The 25,893-nt window shown below is 39.3% G+C and overlaps 1 protein-coding gene across 6 annotated transcripts; it reads right to left on the bottom strand.

The window, feature by feature from the left end:
- Positions 1 to 271: 271 nt before the first annotated feature.
- LOC131256318 (alpha-glucan water dikinase, chloroplastic-like) lies at positions 272 to 2,187 on the bottom strand. Of its 6 annotated transcripts, none has more exons than XR_009176742.1 (5): positions 2,040 to 2,187; positions 1,274 to 1,410; positions 993 to 1,115; positions 755 to 894; positions 272 to 636 (listed from the first exon to the last, which is right to left on the bottom strand). XR_009176742.1 is itself a non-coding variant. In XM_058257276.1 (4 exons), the coding sequence occupies exons 1-4, from the start codon at positions 2,138 to 2,140 to the stop codon at positions 616 to 618; spliced, it is 336 nt and encodes a 111-aa protein (XP_058113259.1). In that variant the 5' UTR covers positions 2,141 to 2,187; the 3' UTR covers positions 293 to 615. The 6 variants fall into 6 exon arrangements, 1 of the variants encoding a protein (XP_058113259.1); XR_009176741.1 differs by having other exon boundaries at positions 275 to 636; positions 1,274 to 1,364; positions 1,577 to 2,187; XR_009176739.1 differs by having other exon boundaries at positions 290 to 636; positions 1,577 to 2,187.
- Positions 2,188 to 25,893: the final 23,706 nt, after the last annotated feature.

Here is a 25,893-nt window from a genome sequence, read left to right as displayed (position 1 = left end):
GTACTCAATAGGAAAGTTTCAGCCCTCAAAAAAGGAGTTCTTAAGACAGAAAAGGATATGCATATCTAGTTAAAAGCTTTGGAAAAATCTGATCTATAAAATACTATTTTTCAAAACGTATAAGGAATTGAATAAAATGACATGTAGCTTAGGCATTTGACAGGAAGATTGGACCCATGACCCTCTAGCTATGGGATTGTGTGCTTTCCTTCAGTCTTGGAGCAGGGTTTTGTCTCTTTGCTAGTTGGAGAGGTTATCCCTTTCCCCATTTTCATATTAACAAGAATTAAGGAAGCATTTCCATTCTTTATAGACAATTGGAAACACAATAGCAAATACATACCTGTGCAGAAGGGACTTTTGTACAAATGCCAAAAGTCTTTCCAACAGTTTTAGTGCTAGAGGATCCGCATTTATTATTAGAATAGGTAGTGAAAATCTCATATTTATCTCAAAATACTCGCTTAGTTTTTTATGAGGAAAATCCAAATTCAATACTTGCATAAAAGCTCACCTTTGAATAATGGACACTCCACACTTCTTGTATAAGTCTACTCCAGTGTACATGGACCCTGGATAGAGAAAAAGGAAGTCTACTCCGATGCATCTCTCATGTTAATGATGCATTGTGATCGACTGCAAGCAAACAACATGACCCAATATTAAGATAATCAAATGCAGACATTATTAGTTCGAGGAATAACAAACTATGTTACATATATGTGAGGGAATGAACAGATAGTGCATGGCTTACATGAAGTTATATTTCAGGCTTCTAAACAAGAAATCACTTGTTATGCATGCCTCTTTGTCATGAAATGCATGCCTCACCAAGTGAAGCCCTCATCTAGGCATACACATCTAGCATTTGCTTGATTATCACCTATGCCATTTCTGATAATTTTGGAAAGGTTTCAAAGGTCGATATGTTAGAATTAGCATTTTATTGATGTTGGATACACTCAAGTGACATGAGATGAGATGAGACAAACCTGGTTTGAATCATCTAACAAAACCTTCTCAAAAACTCCAAAGGGCAGGGCAACTGATGTTAGAATTCTTATCGAGGAAGGCACTTTTCCTTTTAGATATGAAAGTTTATCTGAATACGATCCCTGATTTTCCATATGCACATAGATTAACTCTAAAATGCCATACCAATGAAAGAAATAAAGAAGTGGAAGGGAAAACAGATCTTCAAAAAACCATTCCATATATTTTACAGGACTAACCATTTAACTGGTGAATTTATGAGCTGGTATAGCATATCTACTTGCTTTCTGATTAGAGTTAGGGACGGTGAAGATCCATCTTCTTTCAAATTTGTTGAGCTTGCATCAGAGAGTTCACTTTCCTCAATCTTACTATTGTTAAGACAAATGGATAAGGATCCGTTCTATATTCATGTCGCTGATAGAAGTAGCATGAACACAAAATTACACAGAGAAAATAGTAAAAGAAGATTTGTCAAATTGGACCATAAGCTCATTTTATGAGGAAAATATAGGCTTATCTTGTAAATCATGAGATATATTGTTATAATCACATCATCCACAAATTCAAGGGAAATATTTACCTGTAAAGTATTTCTGCAGAGGTAGCTTTCAGGCATAACAACTTTGGCAAGATGTGATGGTTGATATATGTGGCATACAAGTAACTCAAATTAATCTGTCAGCACCAACTTAGATGCATCATAATCCAAAAATTACCTTGAATTGATTACCAAACTAGCCAATTGGTGGACAAGTATCAGATGGTTAAAATTGAAAAATAAAAATAAAAATTAAGAGAAGAAAAAAAAAGAAATTGATGAACTTGGGATTGTCCTAATTGATCATGGTTGCAGAAAGAATTAAAAGCAAAAATGAAATCAACACTTTATGAAATCAAAGAGCTCGGTATTACTCTGATTTACAATGGTTTCCATGATTAATAAAACAAAATCTAACAACAACCATTCACTAGAAAAATGACAATGATAACAATAATGAATAATAACTGGAAATTTGATCGGTCAAATTTGAAATATTGCTCACTTTGGAGAGGAAGAGATCGAATAATATCTTGGCTGCAAGCGAGGGGCTATCGCTGCAAAGAAAACTCCAAGAGGCGGCTTGGCTGAAGGAAATTCGGCCATGACTTCTAGAAGGCTTCTCTAATTTGCAACTATCCATTGTGAATATTCATCCTGCATCAAGAAGAGGTTCCATATGAAAAGGAGATCATTTAGAAAAGCAGTATAGCACCTAAATATGCAAATAATCGATATCTTGTCAGCCATAGGAGTGGGATCGTCCTAATTACTCTTGATAGAAAGGATGTCCAAGTTCAATGTCTAATACTCACTTTATAATGGTTTAGGTTCTAATAGATTTTAAATTAAAACAAAAGGGCTAGCTCTAATTGATTTTGATTCCAGAAAAAGGAAAACAACAATTCCTCTTTTCATATTAGATTGGAATATAAAAAACAAAATCAATTAACAAAGCTAAAGAAAGAGAATATTAAATATGCACACTTAGCTTAAATGGAGCATCGACTTATCTCTCAGAAGACCAAATTAAATTAACTTGAATTGGTTTTTTTTTTTTTCTTTCTTTCAATGAATTAATTCTGAGATTCGTGCTCTATATATAGGTGAGCAAATCACGCCTTCAACTGGTCTAAGGACCTCTACGACTGGTTGTAGAACCAATAGATATTTGAAAAATTCGGGCGCGATAAGATTTGACAGTTTTACGACTGGTCGTAGGGGGTCTACGACTGGTCGTGGGTCTCCTACGACTGGTCGTAGGTTTCACACGACTAGTTGAAGCAAGTCGAATTTCAGCACTGTACATTAAGTCATAGCTCTACTAAGATCACTCCTCTCTCTCTTGGAGGCCGATTGTACTATTATTAAATAGTATGAGAGATGGGAAGCTACAGTCCACCAGAAACTAATAATAGTACCAAGCTGGGACAACAAATTCTCGTATCAACATCATTTACGTTGGGATCTACTGTAGTTGATGCTATCAAAAACTATTATTAATCCTCGACTAAGATGTAAGAAGATCCAGGTTAAATATCTATGATCAATTTATGGGTCAATAGTAAACAAGGAGGAGATGAGGCGATGACAATGATTTTGTAAAGCATGACATAAGACAGAGTCTTAAATTAGGTGCACCGTCCGAGGGTATTAAAGTACGAGCACAATTCCAATGACCGAGAATGTGTGACTATAGTAAATTGGGTCAAATGATTTACAACAGGTGGAGAATAGGTAGTGTCTGTTCTCTATAAATGATGTGTTTATAGATGTGCTTATTTACCATATATAAGAGAGAAAGGTTCGTTCCATCTCTTTAATTGGGTTGTGATATCTGATATTTAAGGGTTCTGGTGCAAAATCACGGGGTAGTCTGGTGTAAGAGAGGTCAATAGAATATACCGTCAGCCCGTTCATCCAATCAATACATTCTAGGGAAAAGTTTTGCAAAGTGGGCTAAGGGATACAAAGCCATCATAATAAATGAATGGAAATTATCCTCCCCCCTCATCTGAGAAGGGCTAATCATACTTATAACCTAAACCTAAACCTTAACCCTTAGTTGAATATACCTTGTTTTTGCTGTACCATCTTTTTTAGTTGATTGGGTTGTTCATGATTTAGTTGTAGAGCACCATAATGGGATCATTGGGCCCCGCACAGTGCTAAATTCCATACCTTGTGATTGGAGCCCACCCCCCCCCCCCCCCCCCCAGATGTGCACACCATCATGACTTGCTTATAAGAGTGGTCGTCATTGTGGCCACCTGAGACGCCTATAACTCCATCCATGCATGATCTGACTCATTAAAGTGTCAATGTCCTTGAATTAGTCGTCAATAGCTATCCAGTGAGGTATAACACCCAAGATTTATCGTATCATCAAGATAATTAAGCATAGTTATCATAGACAATGTATAACAATTATTACACAATGATTATCATGGAAATCAAATAAGGTTCAGCAAATACGCATTCATTAAATAAATTACATAAAATAATATTGTTTAAATGCATGGATGTATGCACATGCTCATAGACCTAGGGATGCACATCTAGCTAGTAAAAAGTCGCCCAAGGAGAACTAGCCACCTGGAAAAATACTCAAATGTACGCCCAAGGAGAACTAGCCACTCAAAAAAATACTCAAAATACGCCCAAGGAGAACTAGCTACCTGAAAAAGATCATATAATATAAATTGCCCAAGGAGAATTAGTCACCTGGAAAAATACACAAAGGTACACCCAAGGAGAACTAACCACCCGAAAAAGACCAAATAATATATATCGCCCAAGGAGAATTAGTCACCCGAAAAAGTACACAAAGGTACACCCAAGGAGAACTGACCACCTAAAAAAGACAGTAATATATGCCATGAAAGTGTATGATTAGCCCAACCATTGTTATTCCAACTTCAAACAATCATTTTAAGAAAGCTCAAAGGTCACTATGGGGGGTTTGTCACCCAGATAGGCCGACAACTTGGGCATAGTGTCACATTCCACCATCCCTGTTTCATGAGACTAACAAACAAGATGTTTAAAGATAACGTCTCCAACTAGTGTCCAATCATAGTTTGAATAAAAAAGTTAAGAGAAATGAATCAGTGATTAAACTCTCTTGTTTATGGATATCAACCTAAACACAAATCTAAAATGTCAAGTGACCTTTCCATTTAACTTACTAGAAAGTTTGAACTAGTTGGGACATGTGATTAATAGAGGATTGGCACGTGGACCAAAAATAGGCAAAAAGCTGAGCCACATACATGGTCACACCTATACCAATTGCGAATCGTAGGCTGGGTATTAGATTGAGAATTTATGATTTGGTAATGGGCTTAGTGTCTCCCATTGTTTGATGCATGAGGGTTTTTGAATATTAATCTATATTCATTGCACCATCTATCAATTTGAACTAGATTATTCTTGTGAATTGGTTCTTCTAAAGAAAGGACTGCAATGACATACACTTAGTAATAGTGCCTTTAAAATAATTGCTTTATTGAGAGACACTAGGTCAATCATTAGCTAAGAAGTAATAATTTTTATGAGATATACGATACTTTCTTAGCATTGGGCAAACGAATAATCGTATAACAAATTCTCATGAACGGGCATATTGTTAATCCTCTAAGTTATGAATACCACTATATAGATGTGCTCATGACATTAATGGTTGCCCATATGGCTTATGAATATATTATCATCGGAGACGCCTATACCCCCTCTTTAATCGAGCCAACCAACTCTTTTTCAAAACTACAGTTTCATTGGCCAAAGAAAAATATCTCTATCTAATGATTTTTCTTTTCCAGTCCCTTTACATGTGCACTGGTTAGGAAGTTATAGTTGAGAGCGAGGTGAATCACCTAGAACCGTTAAATTGGGCACTCGATATAGTAAATATTTTGGGCTTGATTAGTGTCCTTCTCCAAACTTCCTACGACTCACTTACAACAGATAATCTAGTTCAAAAATATACCACGTGCTATTTGCCTTATAGGGAGGGGTATTCAAAATACGCTGAGGTTATACCCAACTAATTCTTCTACCTTACCACATGCCAAGTTCTAACTTTACAAGATGTTTAATTTATCTTACTTGTTTGGCATTTATCATTGCACACATTTTAGACCAAGCACAATTCCACCTGAATTGTAGGAAGTTTGACCAGCTTGGCCAGGAAGAGCCATCTTAAACTAGCAAAAACAAGCTAATTGAACTATAACATCTATTTGGGATATCTTATAAGTTAGTCATTATCACAACATGTATTATCCTAGGGCTGACCTTTTACCAGAAGACGAAATTCCATTTCTCGAGTTAATTACAAAGGACAATGAAATGCATCACTCTAATCGATCGGAAGAGAACTCCTCTTTGAATCGCTCTATCTCCCTAATTTAAGAATCACCAAGGTAAGAACGGATCTTAAGGGACCGAGATTGATGGGGCTTACCATTAACATAGCATTCACACCCGTCTTTACAAAAACTGAATCTATAACTGATCAACTTTTAGCTTTAATAAAAGGTGATCACTCTTGTCATTAATCAAAATGGTAGGTTGGTCCCCCATTTAACATTGTTATGAGATGTACCATTGTATATGCCATAGGGCAGGTTGTTCATAGGTCTCCCTGATAGACGGAGTTGCCCCACACGAGAGCATGGCATGCACAGGATTGATTCATAATTGGACTGTGTGACTCATGTATCTCGCATTTGTGTGACATGACCACCATACGCCCTAGCAACATCAGGGCCGTAGCCTCCACAGGTATTTCGTGGATGGCCAAATGGGACACCGAAAATCTGTTCTACATGGGGTGCTATAGATATCCTTGGGTGAAAGTCCTAGAACCCTCTTGGTTCTAGAGGTTGCTCTAACGTCTAGACCAAGTGGATGCATGAGCGCATGAGGGCCGCATACCATTAGGCTACGTCTCCCACTCTGTCGTGGTCGGTTGGAAGGGGGTACGACCTTAACTGCCTAAGAGGAAGGGGCAATGCTAGGCTTAGTCTGACCAACTCGAGGAATGGGTCCGCTATCGACGAGCCGGGCCCGATATTGGCAGGTGGATAGTGAGGTCTCTTCCACTCACCTTGTTACGCGCGATGGGGCGGCAATTTGGTTTGGAGTGTAATAGACCCCGATGATTTTTCAGAAAGTAACCGTACTGATATGTAGACTTATTGAGCAGGTGGTGCATAACTATTTGTTACGTGTACCTTCGCATGACGAGGATTTTGGTTGGACGCACGACTAACCTGAGATCAGGAGTTTACCACATTAAGTCTGACTATCTAAATTTAGGTATGGGACTGGTTTGGATAGAAGTCCCTTGTGATAGACCCCGTAGCCTACAATACTACGTACTATCATCCCGACTTCACACTCCAGCATGGTCATTTCATTTGCACCGCATATCACATTGCATCCGTAGTACTTAACATTTTGGGTTACTATGTTTCTGCACTTATATGGCCTAGACGGACTTAGAAGGATTTACATATTACATTGTACTCTCGGCATCTGATATTTGGCTCTCTTTGACTCTTCATTTGTATAGTTGATCTGTATTGCGTATTCTGATATTGGTTGACTCATGGACTCGTTAATATTTTCGTTTACTCTGATAACGTATGATTCATGACCTTACGCTTATTTCGACATTGTATGATTATGTCATTGCATTGAATACTTGCCATTTACCTTATGTACACACTTACACCACCCTCTAAGCTTTCTATAAGCTTATGCATGATAGATGTGTGCAGGTGATGTTAGGTTGCAGCAGTGTTGAGCTTGGAGCGTGCAGCGGTCTTCTAGAGCTTGATTTTCGATTTATGTATTTCCCTTTCAGCATTGTACTCAAATGATTATATTAGTGGATATGTGATGATGATGTTGCCTTTGTGAATTGGGTAATCTTGTGGTTATGCTTATTATGAGTTAAATGTACAAAAAAAATCATCCTTCTAGGATCCCAGAATTAGAATCTAGCATATGAATGCTAGGAACCGAGAATGGGGTACTACGGAGGCTGTCGGCACCGGATTCAACGATCGGGATTCCTGTGAATCCAATTTCTGGGTTTAGGGGCGTGACACCTAGGTGGCAGAATTGCACAAGATTACGAAGATTGGTTTACACCCCCCAAAAGGTTTTTAATGGTCGATGCTTATTCAACACTGTTTCCTATAATGTGGTCCAGTTGAGATTGGGATATACCTCATTTTTTGTCTCATACCATAAAATGAAATGGAAAAATAGATGGATGGCAATGATGAAACACATGCATCATGGTGGGGCCCACATAGCACCGACCCCGTGACCCGCTCGTGAGACCGTGAGGGAGACTTGAAGTATCTCTCGCTCTCTGTCCTCTCTCACTCTCGCTCTCGCGCCCTCTCTCACTCTCTCGCTCTCTGTCCTCTCTCTCTCTTTCGGTCCTCTGTCCACCCCGCCCTCTCTCTCTCTTTATCTCTCTGTCTCTCTCGGTGCTCTCTCTCGCTCGCGCTCATCCTCTCTCTGTCTCTCTCGCTCCTCCCTCTCTCACGTATCCTCTAAAGCTCAGTTGACCGTGATCAGGGCTCCAACTCAAACAGGTATCTCTTTCTCTCTCTCTCAATCTCTCTCAATCTCAATACCGATTGAAACGATTTGGGGATTTAGGGATTTGGGGATTGAAGGATTTGGGGATTTGGGGATTTAGGGTTTAAGGTGGGCTCTACTGAGTTTACTCAGTAAATAAGGGCCTGTTTGGTCGAGCAGATTGGATGGTATTAGAGTGGATTGCATGGATTTGAAGGTAATGCTAGCTGCGTCAGTGGATTGGTGCAAGATCTATGGGATTGCTATATCTCGGGATTGCTATATCCGGTTTGTTTGGCACGCCCGGCCAATCCCGGGATTAAGCCTTCCAATCCCTTTCAATCCCTTGAACCAAACATGTCCCAAAAAATTTTGCTGATAAACTTTTCCCCTTTGGGATCTTCTAATAAAATTGATTTTACTGATAAAAAAAAGGTAAAAAAAGAAAAAAGAAGAAAAGAAAGAAAGATTGTATTTTCCTTAGCATTCATCTTACAGGTAATTTACCATGTTTTGGCTGAAAGGGTTAGCAACACGGTTCATATTTTCAGTTTGCTCGACTGGAGGCTGCTGGGGCTGATGGTTCAGTGATCCAAACAGTTGATATATGGGCCTTGCTGTGGACTTGGAAGATCCTATCTGTATTTGGCCTTTTCCTGGTTGAATTTGCACAGTTGCTGTATTTTCTCTCTTAACCGTCTGTTGAAGGGTTAGCATTCTTACAATCTGTGAGAGTTTGGTGCATAGGACATCTACTATGGGACCCATAATATCGACTATTTATAAGACTGAACGGTGGCTGCAACCTTCCCCTACTTGTGTAAACCGAAAATGCAAAGGGAACTATACATTTTTTTCAGCCCAAACATTGTATAATAACTCTTCATATTATGAGTCCGGGCTTTAGATTACTACTACGTTTCTAGTTGGGCTTGAAACTTGAAAGGAATGCAACTGCAATTTGAGGGCTACTTCCTTGCCATGAATGCCTGGTATCACGATTATAATTTTACCATTCCATCTTGATTAGACTGAATGCTCCCAATCAAATTGACTTATGTGTCCAGATGTAGCCTGAGGTCGGTATTTGGAATCTGGTCCTTTCCTCTCTGTTGAGCTAATAATCATAATTGAGTTCAATAGTGCAACTAAATGCAACCTGAGTTGTTTCTCTAACCATGGAATTTCAAGTGCGTTGCTTTGACATTGAAATCTCACATGAAGCAGTATCTTTTTTGGTGTCTTCACTTTCTAGCAATATTGTCAAATGGCATTAGCCATCTTGAGTGACCTAGGTTGCCTATGTGCATACTATATGCTAAGGCAACTGTCACAAATGTGACTGTTGGGACAGTATGCCATCACATACTATATATGATATGCTACTGCTTCAATTTTGAAAGGATCACAGCCGTTGCTTTTGTTGCTGTTGTTAGGTAATTCTCTGACAATGTTGATTAGTAGTGTCTTTCTTTGCAAAATATTCATTTTAATCTAATCAACTCTTTTTGTGAAGTGTTGCTTGACTAATATGGCTCAAAAACAATTCCTTATATTGTTATTTGGACTCCTGGCTGAGCACTGGATGTTTAATTCATACAGTGTCTTGTTGAGTACAATGCAACATTAGCATCAATTTGCTTCATGTTTGTGCTTGGATTTGTTGATGATGTCTTTGATGTCCTGTGGAGAATGTAAGTTCTAGTTTCATCCTTGATGGCTTCCATATGTGCTTGAGAAGCCTGACTCAGTCTTTTTTCATTCTGGTTTCTCATTCTAGAGAGTTTCACACTTTTAAACCGTTTAAGGGCCTCGAAAGTTTTAGATCAAGCTGATATTTGTGCCATTTCTGAAGGTCCATAGATGAAAAAGAACCTACCAGAATTTGGTATTGTCACTCAATGCATTGTGCTTCAAAGAGTCAATGACCAATACTTGACAAATGTTCTTTTGAAGATAAATGCCAAGGTGAGTTGTCACTGAAATATCATGTCCCTTCCCTTCCCTCAAAGAGTGACAGTACTTGTTCAATTTTCTTGGATGGATGATGAATGAAAATAAAAAACTTATCATATATATATATATATATATATATATATATATATATATATATATCAATGGAGGATACGTTGTTTAGGGGGACATGATTTTCTTGTAGCTTATGGTATGGTGCCCCAATATTGGTTGTATGTTACTAGTATATAGTAGATAATACTAGGTTCAATATTAGATAATAACCTAAACCTAAACGTATAACCTAAACCTATAACCTACACTTAAAACCTAAACCTGTAACCTATAACCTAAACCTATAACCTAACCTAAACCTATAACCTAAACCTACACTTATAACCTAAACCTAAACCTAAAACCTAAACCTATAACCTAAACCTAAACTTAAAACCTAAACCTAAACCTAAAACCTAAAACCTAAATGTATTCTCAAATCCCTAAACCTAAACCTACACCTAATCCTAATCTCAACTCCTTAACCTAAACCTAAACCTAAACTTGAAAACCCAAACCTAAACCCGAACCTAAACCCGATTTCCTAAACCTAAACCTACACCTATTCTCAATTCCCTAAACCTTAACCTATAACCTAACCTAAATCTAAACCTATAACAATGCTATGGGATGTAACATAACATTCTCACTTCATTGGTATATTATCATAGCATTCTCATGGTGAATAATCACAACATGTATTATCCTAGGGCTGACCTTTTCCAAAGAGGTTGTAAAATGATTATGTATTTCTGACCGGGTGGATATGTCATTCTTTTGGAATACAAGTGGATTATGGCAGGTCTAATGTGATTGTCCTAATGGGAGAAAACCCTATCAGATATGAATGATACTACATTTGTTACACTAGAATAACTGAACGGAAATTATTCTTATGGGGGCCCGTCTCATATAAAACACAGTTATAAGAATATGTTTACAGATCCATGTATGGGCCCGTCCAGAACGTGGATCAATACCAATACTACTAGCCTTATAATACAATATCAACATTGTTCTAATATGGGAACCTAATGATCCGTTATTAGATTAAGATTTTGAAGGTCCCCTACTGAACAGTGGACTCATCCTTGATGTCCAATTATCGTGCAAATAAGGTAGTGACTGTTCTCTATAAATGACTACCCACCATGTCCAAACGGGTGACAAGCTTTAATGTACCAACTAAGGTATGATTAGGCATGCATTGATTGGTGACGAGCCCTTTGCAGCGACCTAGAACCAGAATATCGTATGAGATTGTCTAGGATTGACGACCCTAGAATGGATCACTGTTTGGGAACAGATATAAGGAAGGTACCTTAGCTTCCCAAATCCTGCTGTATGAAAAGCACTAATAACAACTTGGTAATCATGTTCATGCACCGCATTGTATGTGCCTTGGCATCGTGGAGCACTGTGGGAGGTTTTCATGCGTACCGTAAGATAAGGATGTATTAGGGCACCTGTTCAACTTTGGTTTGTTCAAACTAAGTCGTTACATTACAAAACATGGGTCAATGTATTAGTCTTACATACGAACTACGGAGAATGGGTAGTCTCTGAATCGCATGATGTATTAAACGACACGAATGGGGATAGGAAAATGACTATCATTATTGACCATTTAGATTGAGAGGGGTATAGGTTAAGGTTTAAGTCCCTGAAATATCCATATATTACTAAATTAGCCAATTGTTTTATGCTAACATATGTCAGTTTAAGATCCCAGTGCACGAATGGGGATAGGAAAATGACTATCATTTTGTCCTTAACATGGTTAAGTCATTTAAACGTCTTTTATACGCATTCATGTCGTATGTCAAGCCCAAAATGATGTATAGGTCTTGTTTTTGACTCGGTAAGTCCACACCGTTCTAATGATTTTCCTTCTACCCGTAATTGAAGGGTAGTGTGGCCCTACTAAATTTAGATTGTTACTTCTTGGTAAAACAATAAATAGAGGTAAATTTCCAAGTGGACATGGGAAGTGAATGCATTACCCACCATGCAATAATTATACTTGTTGTCAAAATAAAGTATCAGTATATACTGATATAAATGATGAACTGATTCACATATTATAAAAAGAAATATATTGTTTAAGGGTTGGTTAAGATTGCGAATTATCGTCATTAATATACTATAAAAGTGCCACCGCATGGAATCAGTTCATTTAAACTATTAAATGATATCCAAATGGTCCCATAATCAAAAAGAGATGTCACACATCCCCTATTAATAAAAAAATAGATGGACGGCATGGATGAAACGAACCCTTATATGTGCTATTAATCTATAAAATGAACGGTCTCACGGTCGATTTACTTATCGCCCTCAGTAACATTCTCTTTTGACCGGTCCCTTGATTGGATCGAAATACTCTTAATAAAAAACATACCCCATTCGTAATATCTTTGATCCACGTTCGATCATTATATTGAGTAACCGGATGGTAGTCCATTTACTTCCCTATGGGGCCTTCTTGCATATGCCATAGGGTTCACCATTGACCCTCTAGATATTTCTTAAATCATCCGCGAGTTAGCCGATCTATTGATAAATATGCAGATTACATGTGATTAATCTAAAAAGAGAGCCAAAAATTGGATTGCCCATTTCATACAGCTTGCTCACTAGAAAGGCCCCACCGTTGAGTCACGACTGGTTGGAAATAGATGTGCTTAACAGTTAAATCATCTCCAACAGCATATAGTCAAATTGTCAGATGAGGTCAACATTAGTTAGCCATAAGGTGTGCCTCCTACACTTAGTCAACATGCTGGTGTTTTTTTATCATGCTAAGCGGGCAGGGCATCGTCTTGGCGAATTAGGCGCCGTGCTAAGCAGGCGAGGCTAGTGCCACGGCGGGCAGGGGCGCCGTGCTAAGCAGGCGGTGCTAGTGCCATGGCGTGCAAGGCATCGTCGGGGCTAATTAGGTGGCGAACAGGGATGCCAAGGTAAGCGTGCAGCGCATCATCGGGGCGAATTAGGCGGCAGCTAGGGGTGCCGTGCCAAGCGGGCAGGGCTAGTGCCACGACGGGCAAGGCATCATCCAGGAGAGTCCCCCACATTAGTTACTACGCAAGTGCGCGAATGTGCGAAGTGCGCCAGTTGCCAGTGCCTGCGCCGCCCGCTAGCCGACGCGCGTGGCGTATTTTTTGGCCGGGGGCAGCGATGGCACTAGCAAAGCTGCGCAACTGAAATAGTATATGTTTTCCAGGGTCGGCCGCGAATTAGGCAGCGGGTAGGGGCGCCGTGCTAAGCGGGCAGGGCATCGTCGTGGCGAATTAGGCACCGTGCTAAGCGGGCAGGGCATCGTCATGGCGAATTAGGCAGCGTGCTAAGCGGGTGGGGCTAGTGCCACAGCGGGCAGGGGTACCATACTAAGCGGGCGGTGCTAGTGCCACGACGTGCAAGGCATCGTCGGGGCTAATCTCTTCACTTTTAAATTTGAAGGACACATGGAGGTATTGCGATCTTTTAGACGATCCAGATATTATGGCCCATGGGTTTAGGGTTTAGGGTTTAGGTCATAGGTTTACCCAATGTTGATCAGTTATCAGATCATTGTAATCACATTTAACAAAACTCGCGGCGATGGCGCGGTCGCTAGGGTACAAGTCTTGGGTTGAGTTGACTCGAGTTGACGGCATGTGAATTAGGGTCACGCGTAAATGCCACTTAAGGATCGAAGGTTGTCAAAATTTTTCCGGGAAGACTGCGAAAATCTAGAGAACGGTAGGGTCTAGGATACAGGGCTTACAGGAACCTTAAATCCTAGAAGGCTTTCTGTTAGAAAAAGGATCGTATCAGAAGATAGGTCAGATTTCTCACATGCACTTTCTAATTCCCAGCTATAATCTGCATACCCTTTATCCTACACACCATTTTGAGAATATGCAAAAATTTTGACTATTGCATGTGCTAAGATAGTAGGTTACAAATGCGCGGTAATAACATATGTTTTGTCATAATGTAACTGTTTACATGTAAACCTACATCATATTAACAAACTGATGTTAGCCTATGATCACTAAAACACTGGTGATCCTTTTTAACTGGCATCAATAAGTTTAACATATAAGTGGAAGATAGATTCCAAATTGTCTATCTCAAATACCTTGCAATGCAAATTGTTGTGTAAGCTGACAATTATCATTATGCAATAGTCGAAATATTTAAACATGACCAATGCACATCCCACGCTCGTTTAGGTTAATCTATTATCTTATACCACAAGGCTCTTGAAAGAGTGAGAAACTAACATACCATGATTTTGGATAATAGGGTGGAGATATTTAGAGTGAGCTTAAGTCTGACCGCATTAACCTAAAACTGTCATAGGGTGATAAAAGACCTTTAGCAGAAAGCCAAGTCGAGCTTGTTGAGAATTGTGATTAACATGAATGTGGATAGTAATGTGAAAGATTGAGCCATGGAAACTTATTTTGACCAAATTACTAACCGTTGATTCACAAGCGTTCATCCATATTGATAAATTGGCTCCACCATCCACTAAACCATGTCATTGCATCTCCATTGTTTGTGATTGTTTTTCTCCATTAATCCACTGTGTGATACACCTACCTACGAGGTCGAATCCTTTATATTTTTCTAAAGGATGTTAGGCCTCACCCCAAAACTTGATCTAGATCATTTCATCCGACAATAAATGTGACCGTTTGATAGAGTTAGCCGAGAATGACCATTCCTGATTTGGTTAAGCTCCACCGCCATACCCATAAACTTGTTCAGATCACATTTATTCTAGTTTAGCCATTGATAGGGTCTTTTCTTAATCAAGAGTTCCTAGGATCACCAGTGAAGTGGTCATCCTTCACCCCATCTTGTAAACATGGAAGGATTTTAAATTCACAAACGGAATTGAATGCATTATATTAGGTATCTCGCAAACCATCACATTACTTTTCAATGTTAAATGTGGAAGAATACTTACATGAAAACATGGTCATCACTCTATGATGAGGATCATTACAGTGTTTTGGTCAAGTGTTTTATGCTCGATATCCCTAATCATACCATCACTAGCGCGTGCGATTATTGGGACGACAAGGTGGAAATTCGATTCTCAGATGTAGAAACATTTCGGTGCAAAAGATGGTTATGTAGATTGAATCACTGAATGTATAAGCATGTGACCCTCACAGTGACAAATTTGGATGTCATGGACTTTGGTTTTTTAGCAGGATTGAGAAGCATATATGGTATTTCACACGGTTGGTAAAAATATAGTTGATTGACTCTTATGCATTATGTTTACATAAGGATTAAAAATCGGGCTCTTGTGCCACTCCATGGTGCATTGAAAAGACAAAATAGTCATTTGTCCTACATCAAAGTAATAACAATAGCCTGTGCAATGATAAGTTACCTCCACATGGGAGGTAACTTATCATTGCACACATGATGGGACGAAAATGGGTAGTCTGCCTAATAGTCTAAACATTTGATCTAAAGTCTAGAATCATCCTCGACTCGAACTCCAGCGTGTTCTTGCAGATGGTGTATCTCCTTAGCTTAATTAGGATAATCCAACATACCATTTAAATAGTCTCTTAACTAGTTATTTATGTTTTGACAAATTTCATCCAATTATCTACAATTTGCATATATTGATATCGAGTAAAGCCACACCGCCTCTACAGCCACACTGCCTCACCTTCCTTTATATCTTTGAAGCACAGACAACGTGCTAATTTTTGGGTTAATGGCAAATACAAGGTGGTTGATTTATCCTTTATTCATGAGTAGGACAGGCATAAAATGACATTATGTTATTATCAAACACTTGATTCAACCATTTTTATTTTATTTTTTTTTGGAAAATTCCTCTGCTATCATTCAACAAAAAGGGGCTATACGAAAAACAGGGGGGCACCACAAAAAGACACAGGCCTCACCCCAAAATGATTAGAATAATTTCCCAAGGAAAAGCTTATAACAGAGGATGTGCTCATATGAAAAATGTTGATACTAATGGTATGGTAACAGATCCTAATTTTCTAGAATTTGGTGGCTTTGAATGGTTGACCCCCTCGGTCTGCCCATCGGTCTACCCGAGAAGTCGATCGCACAGGCTTTAAGCATATCCTCCAAAACTGAGATATTGCTGGTATACAGGAGTGTATGAAGTGTCTGAACCTAAACCGGAATAATGATCATAGTTGAGACAATCGGTAATGGGTTACGATTGGTGGGACCGTTTGGATCACAAAGTTGGAGGTTCTTGGCCTATACCGTGCCTATACGAATGAATTCAATGTGACCCCATCAATAATATTATGGTTATTATTGATTTGAGATACAAGATAGGGACGGTAAAGGACTTAGTGATGCTTTACCCACCAGCAGAGCATTACAAAATCACACACGTAAGCTCCCATCAAGCTCGTACACAGCATGGTCGGTGCAATTAACTCGAGTTTATGATAAAGCATCTAGAGTGGGTCTTGCAGATGGTGTATCTCCTTAGCTTAATTAGGATAATCCTAGGTACAGACAATTACCTAACTCATCACAAACCGACACTTTAGTTGTGTTTCTTTTCCAATCACTATAACGTGTTTGGTGTAGGATAACCATCACTACGGTCTATTTCCCAGTAAGGGCCCGACATTCATATGGTTACTACACATTAACACTGTTGTTGAGTACCTAGCTTTCCACCTTTCATCCATTCCTCACATGTCAACCTATTTAACACTCCATATTGTAAAATGACGATCGAAGAGTTCCAACGTGCGTTTGGCACATTGAACGATCTCTGAATTAGGTAATTCTAGTGCAACTTGGAAGCTTGACAAGTTACCATTGTAATGAGCTGAAATAGTCTAAATTCGATGTCTGAAGAGAGAGTTATGAGGGTTACTATTGGACAAGGGGATGAAAGAAAAATTCATGACCGACGACTGCGATCCCACTTACGGATGCCCAAATGGTCTCAGAATACGACGATTCCAGTCAGAAATGAAAGAGCACTAAAGTACCATTCAAATTATCAAAAATTGACCCAATCGAGTTTTAGCAAGATTTGGGATTGTTAAACCAGTCCCAAATGGATAAGGTAGGGTCATAAGGAAGGTAAATTGCTTAAGAAAAACATGTATGAAGTTTATCATACATTCTCAAATCTACAATATTAAAGGACCTCCATTGATAAATCATGTTATAGATGATGTGTTTTCACAGAATTCAACTATAGGCCCATTGTGAAAAGTATAGTACATATCAAGATAAGGGATCGAAAACAGATCTGAGACTGTTTCCTATCATCTTTATGTCTTGGATCACTTCTGTCGAGGGATTGATCAATTTACAATATCAAAGGTATGATCATGCAGGCATTAAATTAGAGCCAAATTTGTAATGCTTGATTGATGGTGTGGATAAAATACACATTATGGTTTAGTCGAGTTGATGCCTATTTTCAGGTGTACTCCAGAGTGGGGAACTTTTACCTGCCATGGCGTCACCAATCAGGGTTCAACGATCGGGCTTATTGGCATACCCTGTATAGGAATACCCGTTCTTTATTAACTGATCGTCAGAGTCCAATTCTCACACATGGATACATAGTTAACAAGGCCTGTCCTTGGTTAGCCCACCTATGAGTGTTCCCACTAGGAATTCAAATTGCATGGTAAATCTTGGGTTGATTTCCACCATTTAGATGGGCTTGTGGGCTACATAAAGGTGGTTTTGGGCCCTTGGTTGTTCACTTAAATGTGCTAGTTTTTGGGTTGATGTAAAGGGGCCCATTTCACCTAACTGAGACTTATTTTTGGGCCATGTATTTGTGCCCATGGGCTGCCCCTTAAGCTCACCTAAATGTATGAGTCTTGTGGCTAATAGGACTTGGGCTTTGGGCCTTGGTTCCCCTCCTTGGTCCATGATTGTTAGAGGTAATATTGAGTCTATTTCCTTATGCCTTTTGTGGGACCTATGTGCATATGGTTTGGATATGGGCCTTGGGTCTTATGTTTATGCGGTTTGTAGATTAGATGCCTTGGGGCAATGGTGGTTGAAAGTCCCCATTTGGACCCCTCTAGGTCCATTAGTTGCTAAGTGTGGTTGAATGCCCACCTTAGTCCTTTGCTAGGTCTGTTTCCATTTTATCTAGGCCCTAGCTTTGTATGCATAGTCTTGTGGGTTACCTTAGGTAAATGGGCTCCCACTAGAGGTTGTATTCCTTGTGAGGAATTGGTTAAGTACCTAGACCATTCATGGTTAGGTAGAGAGTACATCTCCTCATTCACCTCATCGGCACCTTTATTTATCTTCATAGCCCGCTGCCATATGCATCATATGCATGCTTGGTTGAGGTATGATTGGCCATAGTTGTGCTATTATGTAGGACAAGTTAGTATCTCTCTGAGTGATGGAGTTTACCCTCTCGAGCACGTTGGATGCTTGGGATTGATGCATGGTTGATTGTGTAATTCATGTATCTGACACTTCATAATATATAGATATTCGTCATTGTTTCATCAGGGCCATAGCCTCCACAGGTATATCGTGGATGGCCGTGTTTAGACACTGAAAATGTTACTTGAGCATTGGGGTGCATAAGATATCCCTACGTGAAAGCCCTTAAACTTCCACGGTATTGAGGAGACGCTTCAACGTCGAGACTGAGTGGAAAACATGAGCGCACGAGGGCCTTATACCGTTGGGACGTGACTCTCACTATTGCGAGGTCAGTTGAGATGGGGTTTGGCCTTACCCGCCTGAGTGAGGGGGCATAGTTAGGTTGAGTTTGACCAACTCGTAAAATGAGTTCGCTACCATCGAGCCTCGCTGGTGATTGGTTGTCCACAAGCGAGTAGTGAGGTCTCGTACGCTCGTTTGATTGTACGGGTCTTGCAAAGTGGCAGTCATCTAACAGTGTAGTTGACCCCAGTGAATTCTTTATGATGGAACTGTACTTGATGTGTAGATTGGATATTAGGACCGAATTAGGCAATTCTGGGGATGAAACCTTATGAGAGATATCATATTTGGTGATTTACCTGCATGAAGAGGGAAACTATTGGGAGGTTATCAAGTGGTGCTTACAAGTACAATGAGCATAAAGGTTGATATCTCATAACAATTAATATTTGCACACACTTTCACCATCCTCTAAGCTTTCTATATACTTATGCACGATAGATGCGTGCAAGTGATGTTAGGTCATAGCAGTGTTGAGCTTGGAGCATGCAGCTATCTTCTGGAGCTTTTATTTTTGATATATATATTTCCCTTTCAGTACCATATTCAACTGTTTATATTAGTGGATATGTGATGATGATGTTGCCTTTGTGATTTGGTTAAACTTGTGGTTATGGTTCTTACGAGATAAATATACATTAAAAAAATCCTCCTTGTAGGATCCCAGGATCGGAATCTAGCGAATGGGCTTTGGGAGCAGAGAACGGGGTACTATGGAGGCTGTCGACACCGGATTTGGCGATCGAAAATTTTGTGGGCCCGATTTCCGAGTTTGGGTCATGACACTTGGAGAGGTGTCCCATGATTACACATTATTTGCTAATTGATCTAGGTAATCCCATGCATCATCAGCCTCCTTATTCATAAATTCACCATTACACATCATCTCTACAAACTGGTGCATTGGTAAAGCTAATCAATTATAGAAAAAGCTTATTGTTCGCCATATCTTGTAGCCATGATGTGGACAAAATTTTGTGAGATCCTTAAACCCTTCCCAACATTAGAAGAAGGTCTTTTCCTCATTTTAGGTAAATTTCATGATTGATTATATTTACTTAGACCTTACCAAATAATAATTAAGATTATCATTTGAAGTTAGCCATCCCTATGGAAATGATCAGGCCTTACCAAGTTTATGATGGATTCCCATAATCTATGGAGGTAGAGATGACATTACTTCGATAAAAATTAATAACCACCCGTGCATCTGTGCGACGCTCCGTTAGTGAGATACGCCGCGAAGAATCATCAGTGTCTCATGTGCTCAAGGCGCTATATAACATGTGCACAACACATGCTCCCACACATGTACCATACCACACATGGGTGAGAGAATCTCTACCCATGTTTGTGATGTCACACACCCATACCCCTCCCTCTCTCATGTACGCCCCAAAGTCAACTCTTCTCCATACCTTCTCTCATGCATGACATCATCACACCATGCTATCCCATGCCCCTTTAATCCACATTAATTCTTAATCATGTACAAATTCCTATAATCTTAGCCTAAGCTAAGATTAATCACATTTGATTAATCTAACCATAATCTTATCCATTTCTCTACATAAACCCCTCCACCCCAAGGTGACAGTATTGTAGACATCAGTCGTGACGAAGATCACCCGGATGAGAGGGGTATGGGTGATCTAGAATCTGAGATGTAAAGACATCTGCTCGTAACTCGTGCGGACTATTTTATTGGCTGTAACGGTTATATGTTAAACCAGAATTTGGTAGGTCACTACTAACATGATACGACGAAGTTCATTGGACTTTAAATAAGGAGTCCATTATTAAGGCACAAGGATAATTGTTTATCTTCTCTATTTCCAAATCACAACACGTTAAATTGAGGCATGTGATATAAATTTTTATGTCACTATTACTCATATTATTGTTCAAACTGTCAAAGGGACTTTCGAAAACCCTGTTACATAATAGCTAACTAAAGAAGCTTCGTCCCTTCATCATGTACTATATTTTTGAGTAAATCTCTCCATTACCATGTTTCTAATTATTTGGGTATAACCTCAGCTGATAAATGTTTTTTAATCCTAAACCCACAACCCTCTTTCATTCAAGGCTTAACGCAGATCATCATGCACATATGACTCACTAGTTAATAAGATCATGAGATTGCATGGTGTTCCAGTCTCGATCATTTCCAATCGAGACCTGAGGTTCACATCTCAGTTTTGGAGGATATGCTTAAAGCCCGTGCGATCGACTTCTCGGGTAGACCGATGGGCAGACCGAGGGAGTCAACCAGATCTTTGAGGATATGCTTAAAGCTTGTGTGTAAGACCTGTGTCCTAGTTCGTACTGTTCTACTGGCTTCCGCGGTCCTTTCGGTCGAATTCTGACAACGCTCGACCCGTATCCGATGTTTACGCACGATCCTAAACAGGGTCCCGCATACTGAAGTAGGTTCGAACCGAAACCTGTACCATTACAACCGCACCGTCGCCGCGGTTCCAATGCCGCATCTTGCATACCGATCCGGTACCCTGGCAGGGGGATGTGGACTCGCGTTCAGTTCGAGGAAAAATGTCGCGCTTTATAATCCCAAGAGAATGTCTCATCAATCATATCAAGAGTTAAGTACTCCATCCCATCAAGTCAAGTACAAGCAATCATCCCCCTCTTACATCACCCTTACTTAAAGTCAACTTTCCTATCACCTCACCATCTCTCTCTCCCATCACTTCTCTTACATCACTTCCTCTCTCATCTCTTTTTCTCTAAGCAATCCCTCCATGGAGTAACCCACGACCATGGCTCCCATGAGAGAACTAGTGTGGCCCACCTCCCTATCTCCCATCTCCACCATCCAATGATCATCTTCACCATTGAAATTGTCTATTTGGGACTCTATCACGCATTAGCGGAAGAAGGAAGAAGAGATCTCGAGCCCCATAATGACTATAATATCATGTCCAAGGAATTACCCGAGAAGTCGATCGCACAGGCTTGTTCAAACAATATAGTTTGGACAGGTTCTCAAGGCGGAGCTAGACGGTGGATATCCGAGGATAGGAATTTATAGGCAAAAACCCATTCTGGGTCTTTCTAGGTCAGACTACCTTTCAGATTTAAATCTGCGACATTTCAGTATATATGTGAGGGTGTTACAAACTGCCAACACCCTAGAAATACGCGGTAATCATAAATGGGTGATACTCGTATGTGAGTATAATTTAGGTTATAGGTTAAATCCCCATGACCGTCATAACACTTAGACTATTTAGTGTTTCTTAAATAGTCTTTTTTACACTCGTAAATTAACCAGCATATCCTCACCTCATGCAAATTACAAGATACATGTTGGAGTTAACGAACCTATACTTCAACCTTCTATCCTTAGTAACCCTTAGATTCTTGAACTCTACTCCTTCCATGCAAATGTAATTACCTAATATTAGGGCATGCTACGTTGGGACATTTCATTTAATATTGTAGGTTGAGCACAAGAAGGAAGTTAAATCAGAGACCTCTGAATAGGTATGATGGGTTATAGGCCTTTCAAATTCTGATTTTCCAATTTAGATATTTAGGCCCATTGATATACATTGGCATCTTTTTCATTATTTGTGTAATCTAATCCATCCATCAATTCCATCTGATTGATAATGATTCAAACTCCAACATGTTGATTTGATTAGACCGATGAAAAACTCCACACATTACTATTTAACTAATACCTAGATACACTCGGGTTTTGGATAGTCACCCATCTTATGAAATTTAAGCCCCTAAGGATAATCAAAGGTATTTGAAAGATACCATCCAATGTATTTAGCCACTGTTGATCCAAACCCGACTACGACATTCTCTTACTAACTAGTTACTACTTCTGGCCCAAAAATCAATTCATGGAAATCTTGAATAACATCACCTTTGGAGAACATTATAAATGCGTAATACCCTACAAGATTCGTCGCTTGAGGGACGGTGGTGGGCTTCGATGAGCGGAGATGACAGGTATGAGTGAAAGTATGTAATGATCTTGCACCCACCATTATCCAAGTATGGTGGCCATGAAAATGAATTTATACATCAATTATACAACCAATAACTACTTTCATTATCCAAGTTAAGTTGATTAATGCCCATGATATAGTGTAAAATCAAATAATATCCAATGTATTATCCTTAATGAGAGCCATCTATAAATTCTTCACTCGGAAGCACTTTGGCATCAATGATCTAAAAACACAAGAGTAACATTTTCTCCAAATGAATCTATGAATCATTTACTGGTTCACTGTCCCATTTTTTTGGGAATCACCTTAAAATCTGGATCACGCATTTTAGAAAGATTTCTGTTAGCCAACCTCACTAGGGAAACCAAGACCTCAGTGTTGTAACGAGGTATCTCCACTCAGATTGCTAGTTGAGCTATTGGATCAGGGTGTGGAAAATGGGCCCCACACGGTCGTTGGTAATTATTCACGGCATTGGATTTCTAATTCATTATCTCTTGAAAGGTAGGTGTTGTTGGATAAATCATATCACTGACATGGTTAAAAAATCTCAGGGATGGACTAATTAGATTTCCATGAATTGATTTTTGGGTACTTAGTCTTCAATCACTACGAGTAATTGTAAAACTAGGAAAAAAGGGTTTGGAAAATGAAAATGCAGCGCCTTTGCAAAGAAAACCCTCTCGAAGAAGCCTCGCTTGACACATGCTATATGAAAGATCAATGGCTGGACAGTGTGGTCCACCGTGATGTATTTTGAGATCCAACCTATTCATAGGTTAACATAGTGAAGTGAAGACAAATATCAGCTTAGTTGAAAAACTACCCATTAACTAGTATATAAACTGCCCATATCTTACTCAAGTCTTATATTTGAGCTTGTTTGTTTAGAAAACTTAGAGGATGGTGAAAGTGTGTGCATATGGTTGGGTATTTCATTCTTCGGTTATATTAGGGATAACCTATCGAACTGGTCATCACAAAAGACAACTACTCCTTTAACAATCAAGCATATTAAATTTCAAGCATTATCAAATACCAACAACTGGGGCAGTGCTATGTCTATAATCGTTGTCCTCTTCCGGGTCCTTAAGCTTTTTAGCTCTTACTGGAATAGATTTATCAATTATCTTCCCACTCCTAAGAGTGGTGATAGACTTAGCTTGCTCCATTTGATTTGAATATCTTGGATCACTTATTTCGTATTACAGTTTAGGTTGGGCTGGAAGAATCCCTTTTCCAATTGAATTTTTATCTCACACCCTTGTATGGCCTTTGAAAGGTATAAGTGCCACATGGCTAAGGTCTAATAGATTTCTGATACTACTATTTAATCATGCAGAGAATGATGTTTATCGAAGGAAAACTTTAAATGATACCCATAAATCTTGCCATACCATGTATACATGCTAATGCTTCAATAACTATGGTTATTTTTAATAGGCTTTTAGAGGCCGTAGAAATGGGTTAAGGTGTAATATGCGGATAAGTGGATTAACACCTTCTTAATTTAAGTAAATATGACAAATCCTTATGATACCTTCTACAAGGAGACCCACCTATGAGTTCGGCTGCAAAAGCCTGGTTCCAAGACATTAGATTTTTCAATTGTCAATTGCTAGTTTAATGGGTAAAAGCCTGCAGAATATAAAATTAGGTTAAACTCAACCTGGCTCACCTTTCATAATCGTATCAGTTGGAGGTAATGGATTTCAATCATTAAGCTAGATAGACATGAATTACCTTTGTAATTTTTGCTATTATTTGCTTCTTAAATATGCAAATATGTGTATTTTAGCATCTTCTAAAATATCATTGAAAATTTTCACCATTTTCTCCATGTTTCTCTATGTTTTTCTTAGCTAACATTACAAGTATCATAGTGGTGATTCTATATAGCATCGGTATTGAAATGGAGAAAATGGTGATCTTTCAATACATATTTGAGCCGGTAAGAGGTTAAAACTAACTAGAACTAGACTAAGTATGGAATCGGAAATGCCAGGCCAAAGTCATAATTATGCATATTTTGTTCAGGTCTAACTGTTGAAGAGTTTGATATACAGGGGTAATCAGAGTTATGATCAATGTTTTCACCTTCACATTGACAAGGTGATGAGCTTTTCCTTTATGATATATTGTACGGCTGAGAACTCAACGTGAGATGACTAGAAGTCTAGGCTTGAGCCCTGTTGATCAGTGGGCCATTTCACAACACATACATCAAAGTAGGTCCCATCATAAGTGGGCCCTTAAATGGAATCAATGATGGATCACCCACCTATTACACTCCTTCTTGGTCCCTTGGCTTCCTTAGCTCCTATGCTCAACCTTTGAAGATGGTTGATGAAGTTTGAAGGGTTGGATGGTGAGATGAGGGGCTAAGAAGTGGACCACACACTAGCTTTCTCTCCTTAGAATTCTTCTCTCATGGAGGCTTGGGATTTGGTGGAGAGAATGAGAGAGGAGAGGGTGTTGTAAGAGAGATGGGATGGGAGGAATGGATATTGTAAGAAAGGGATGAGTAGAGAGAGAGAGAGAGAGAGAGAGAGAGAGTTGACTTCGAGAATGGGAGAGAGATGGGAGCCATAGGCATTATCTGTGGGGTTATTCGGATAATTTCCATTTTAATAAATGTATTTTTCTTTCCCATTCGCTCACCCACCTCAAAATGATAGTCATCAATCTTGGCTATAATATCACATTATCTCCCCCCCCCCCCCCCCCCCATTCTTCAAGTTCATTCAATCGGGGGTATTTATTAGGTTAACCATATGGATATCGAACGGATAAGCAGGTGGTCATCATCTTTAATGATTTTGGATGCTAGATTGATGAACATACCCCACGACTTTCGTTACCTCTGAAACAGTACTTCCCTCCATTATGGGAAGTCGTTACAAATCAAGTCGAACCAGTTCAGTATAGAAGATAGAATTGTAGTTAAATAAAAGCCCTAAATGATGGGGCCTAGTTATGCTATTTAAAATGAATGCCCAAAGGTCATGAGTTTTACCCATACTAGGG

The sequence above is a fragment of the Magnolia sinica genome, chromosome 9 (assembly GCF_029962835.1).
Source record: "Magnolia sinica isolate HGM2019 chromosome 9, MsV1, whole genome shotgun sequence".
Taxonomy (NCBI): domain Eukaryota; kingdom Viridiplantae; phylum Streptophyta; class Magnoliopsida; order Magnoliales; family Magnoliaceae; genus Magnolia; species Magnolia sinica.
Note: the sequence above shows the minus strand (reverse complement) of the source record. Positions and strands in the feature narration are given on the sequence as shown.

What these genes read in the sequence shown, in the direction of transcription:
- LOC131256318 (XM_058257276.1), bottom strand. Translation starts at nt 2,140, where the DNA reads ATGGCCGAATTTCCTTCAGCCAAGCCGCCTCTTGGAGTTTTCTTTGCA. An exon ending in TAACTCTAATCAGAAAGCAA is followed by an intron (nt 1,116 to 1,273) that starts GTAGATATGCTA and finishes ATGGAAAATCAG; the next exon opens with GGATCGTATTCAGATAAACT. An exon ending in TGTTAGATGATTCAAACCAG is followed by an intron (nt 637 to 992) that starts GTTTGTCTCATC and finishes GTTTGCTTGCAG; the next exon opens with TCGATCACAATGCATCATTA.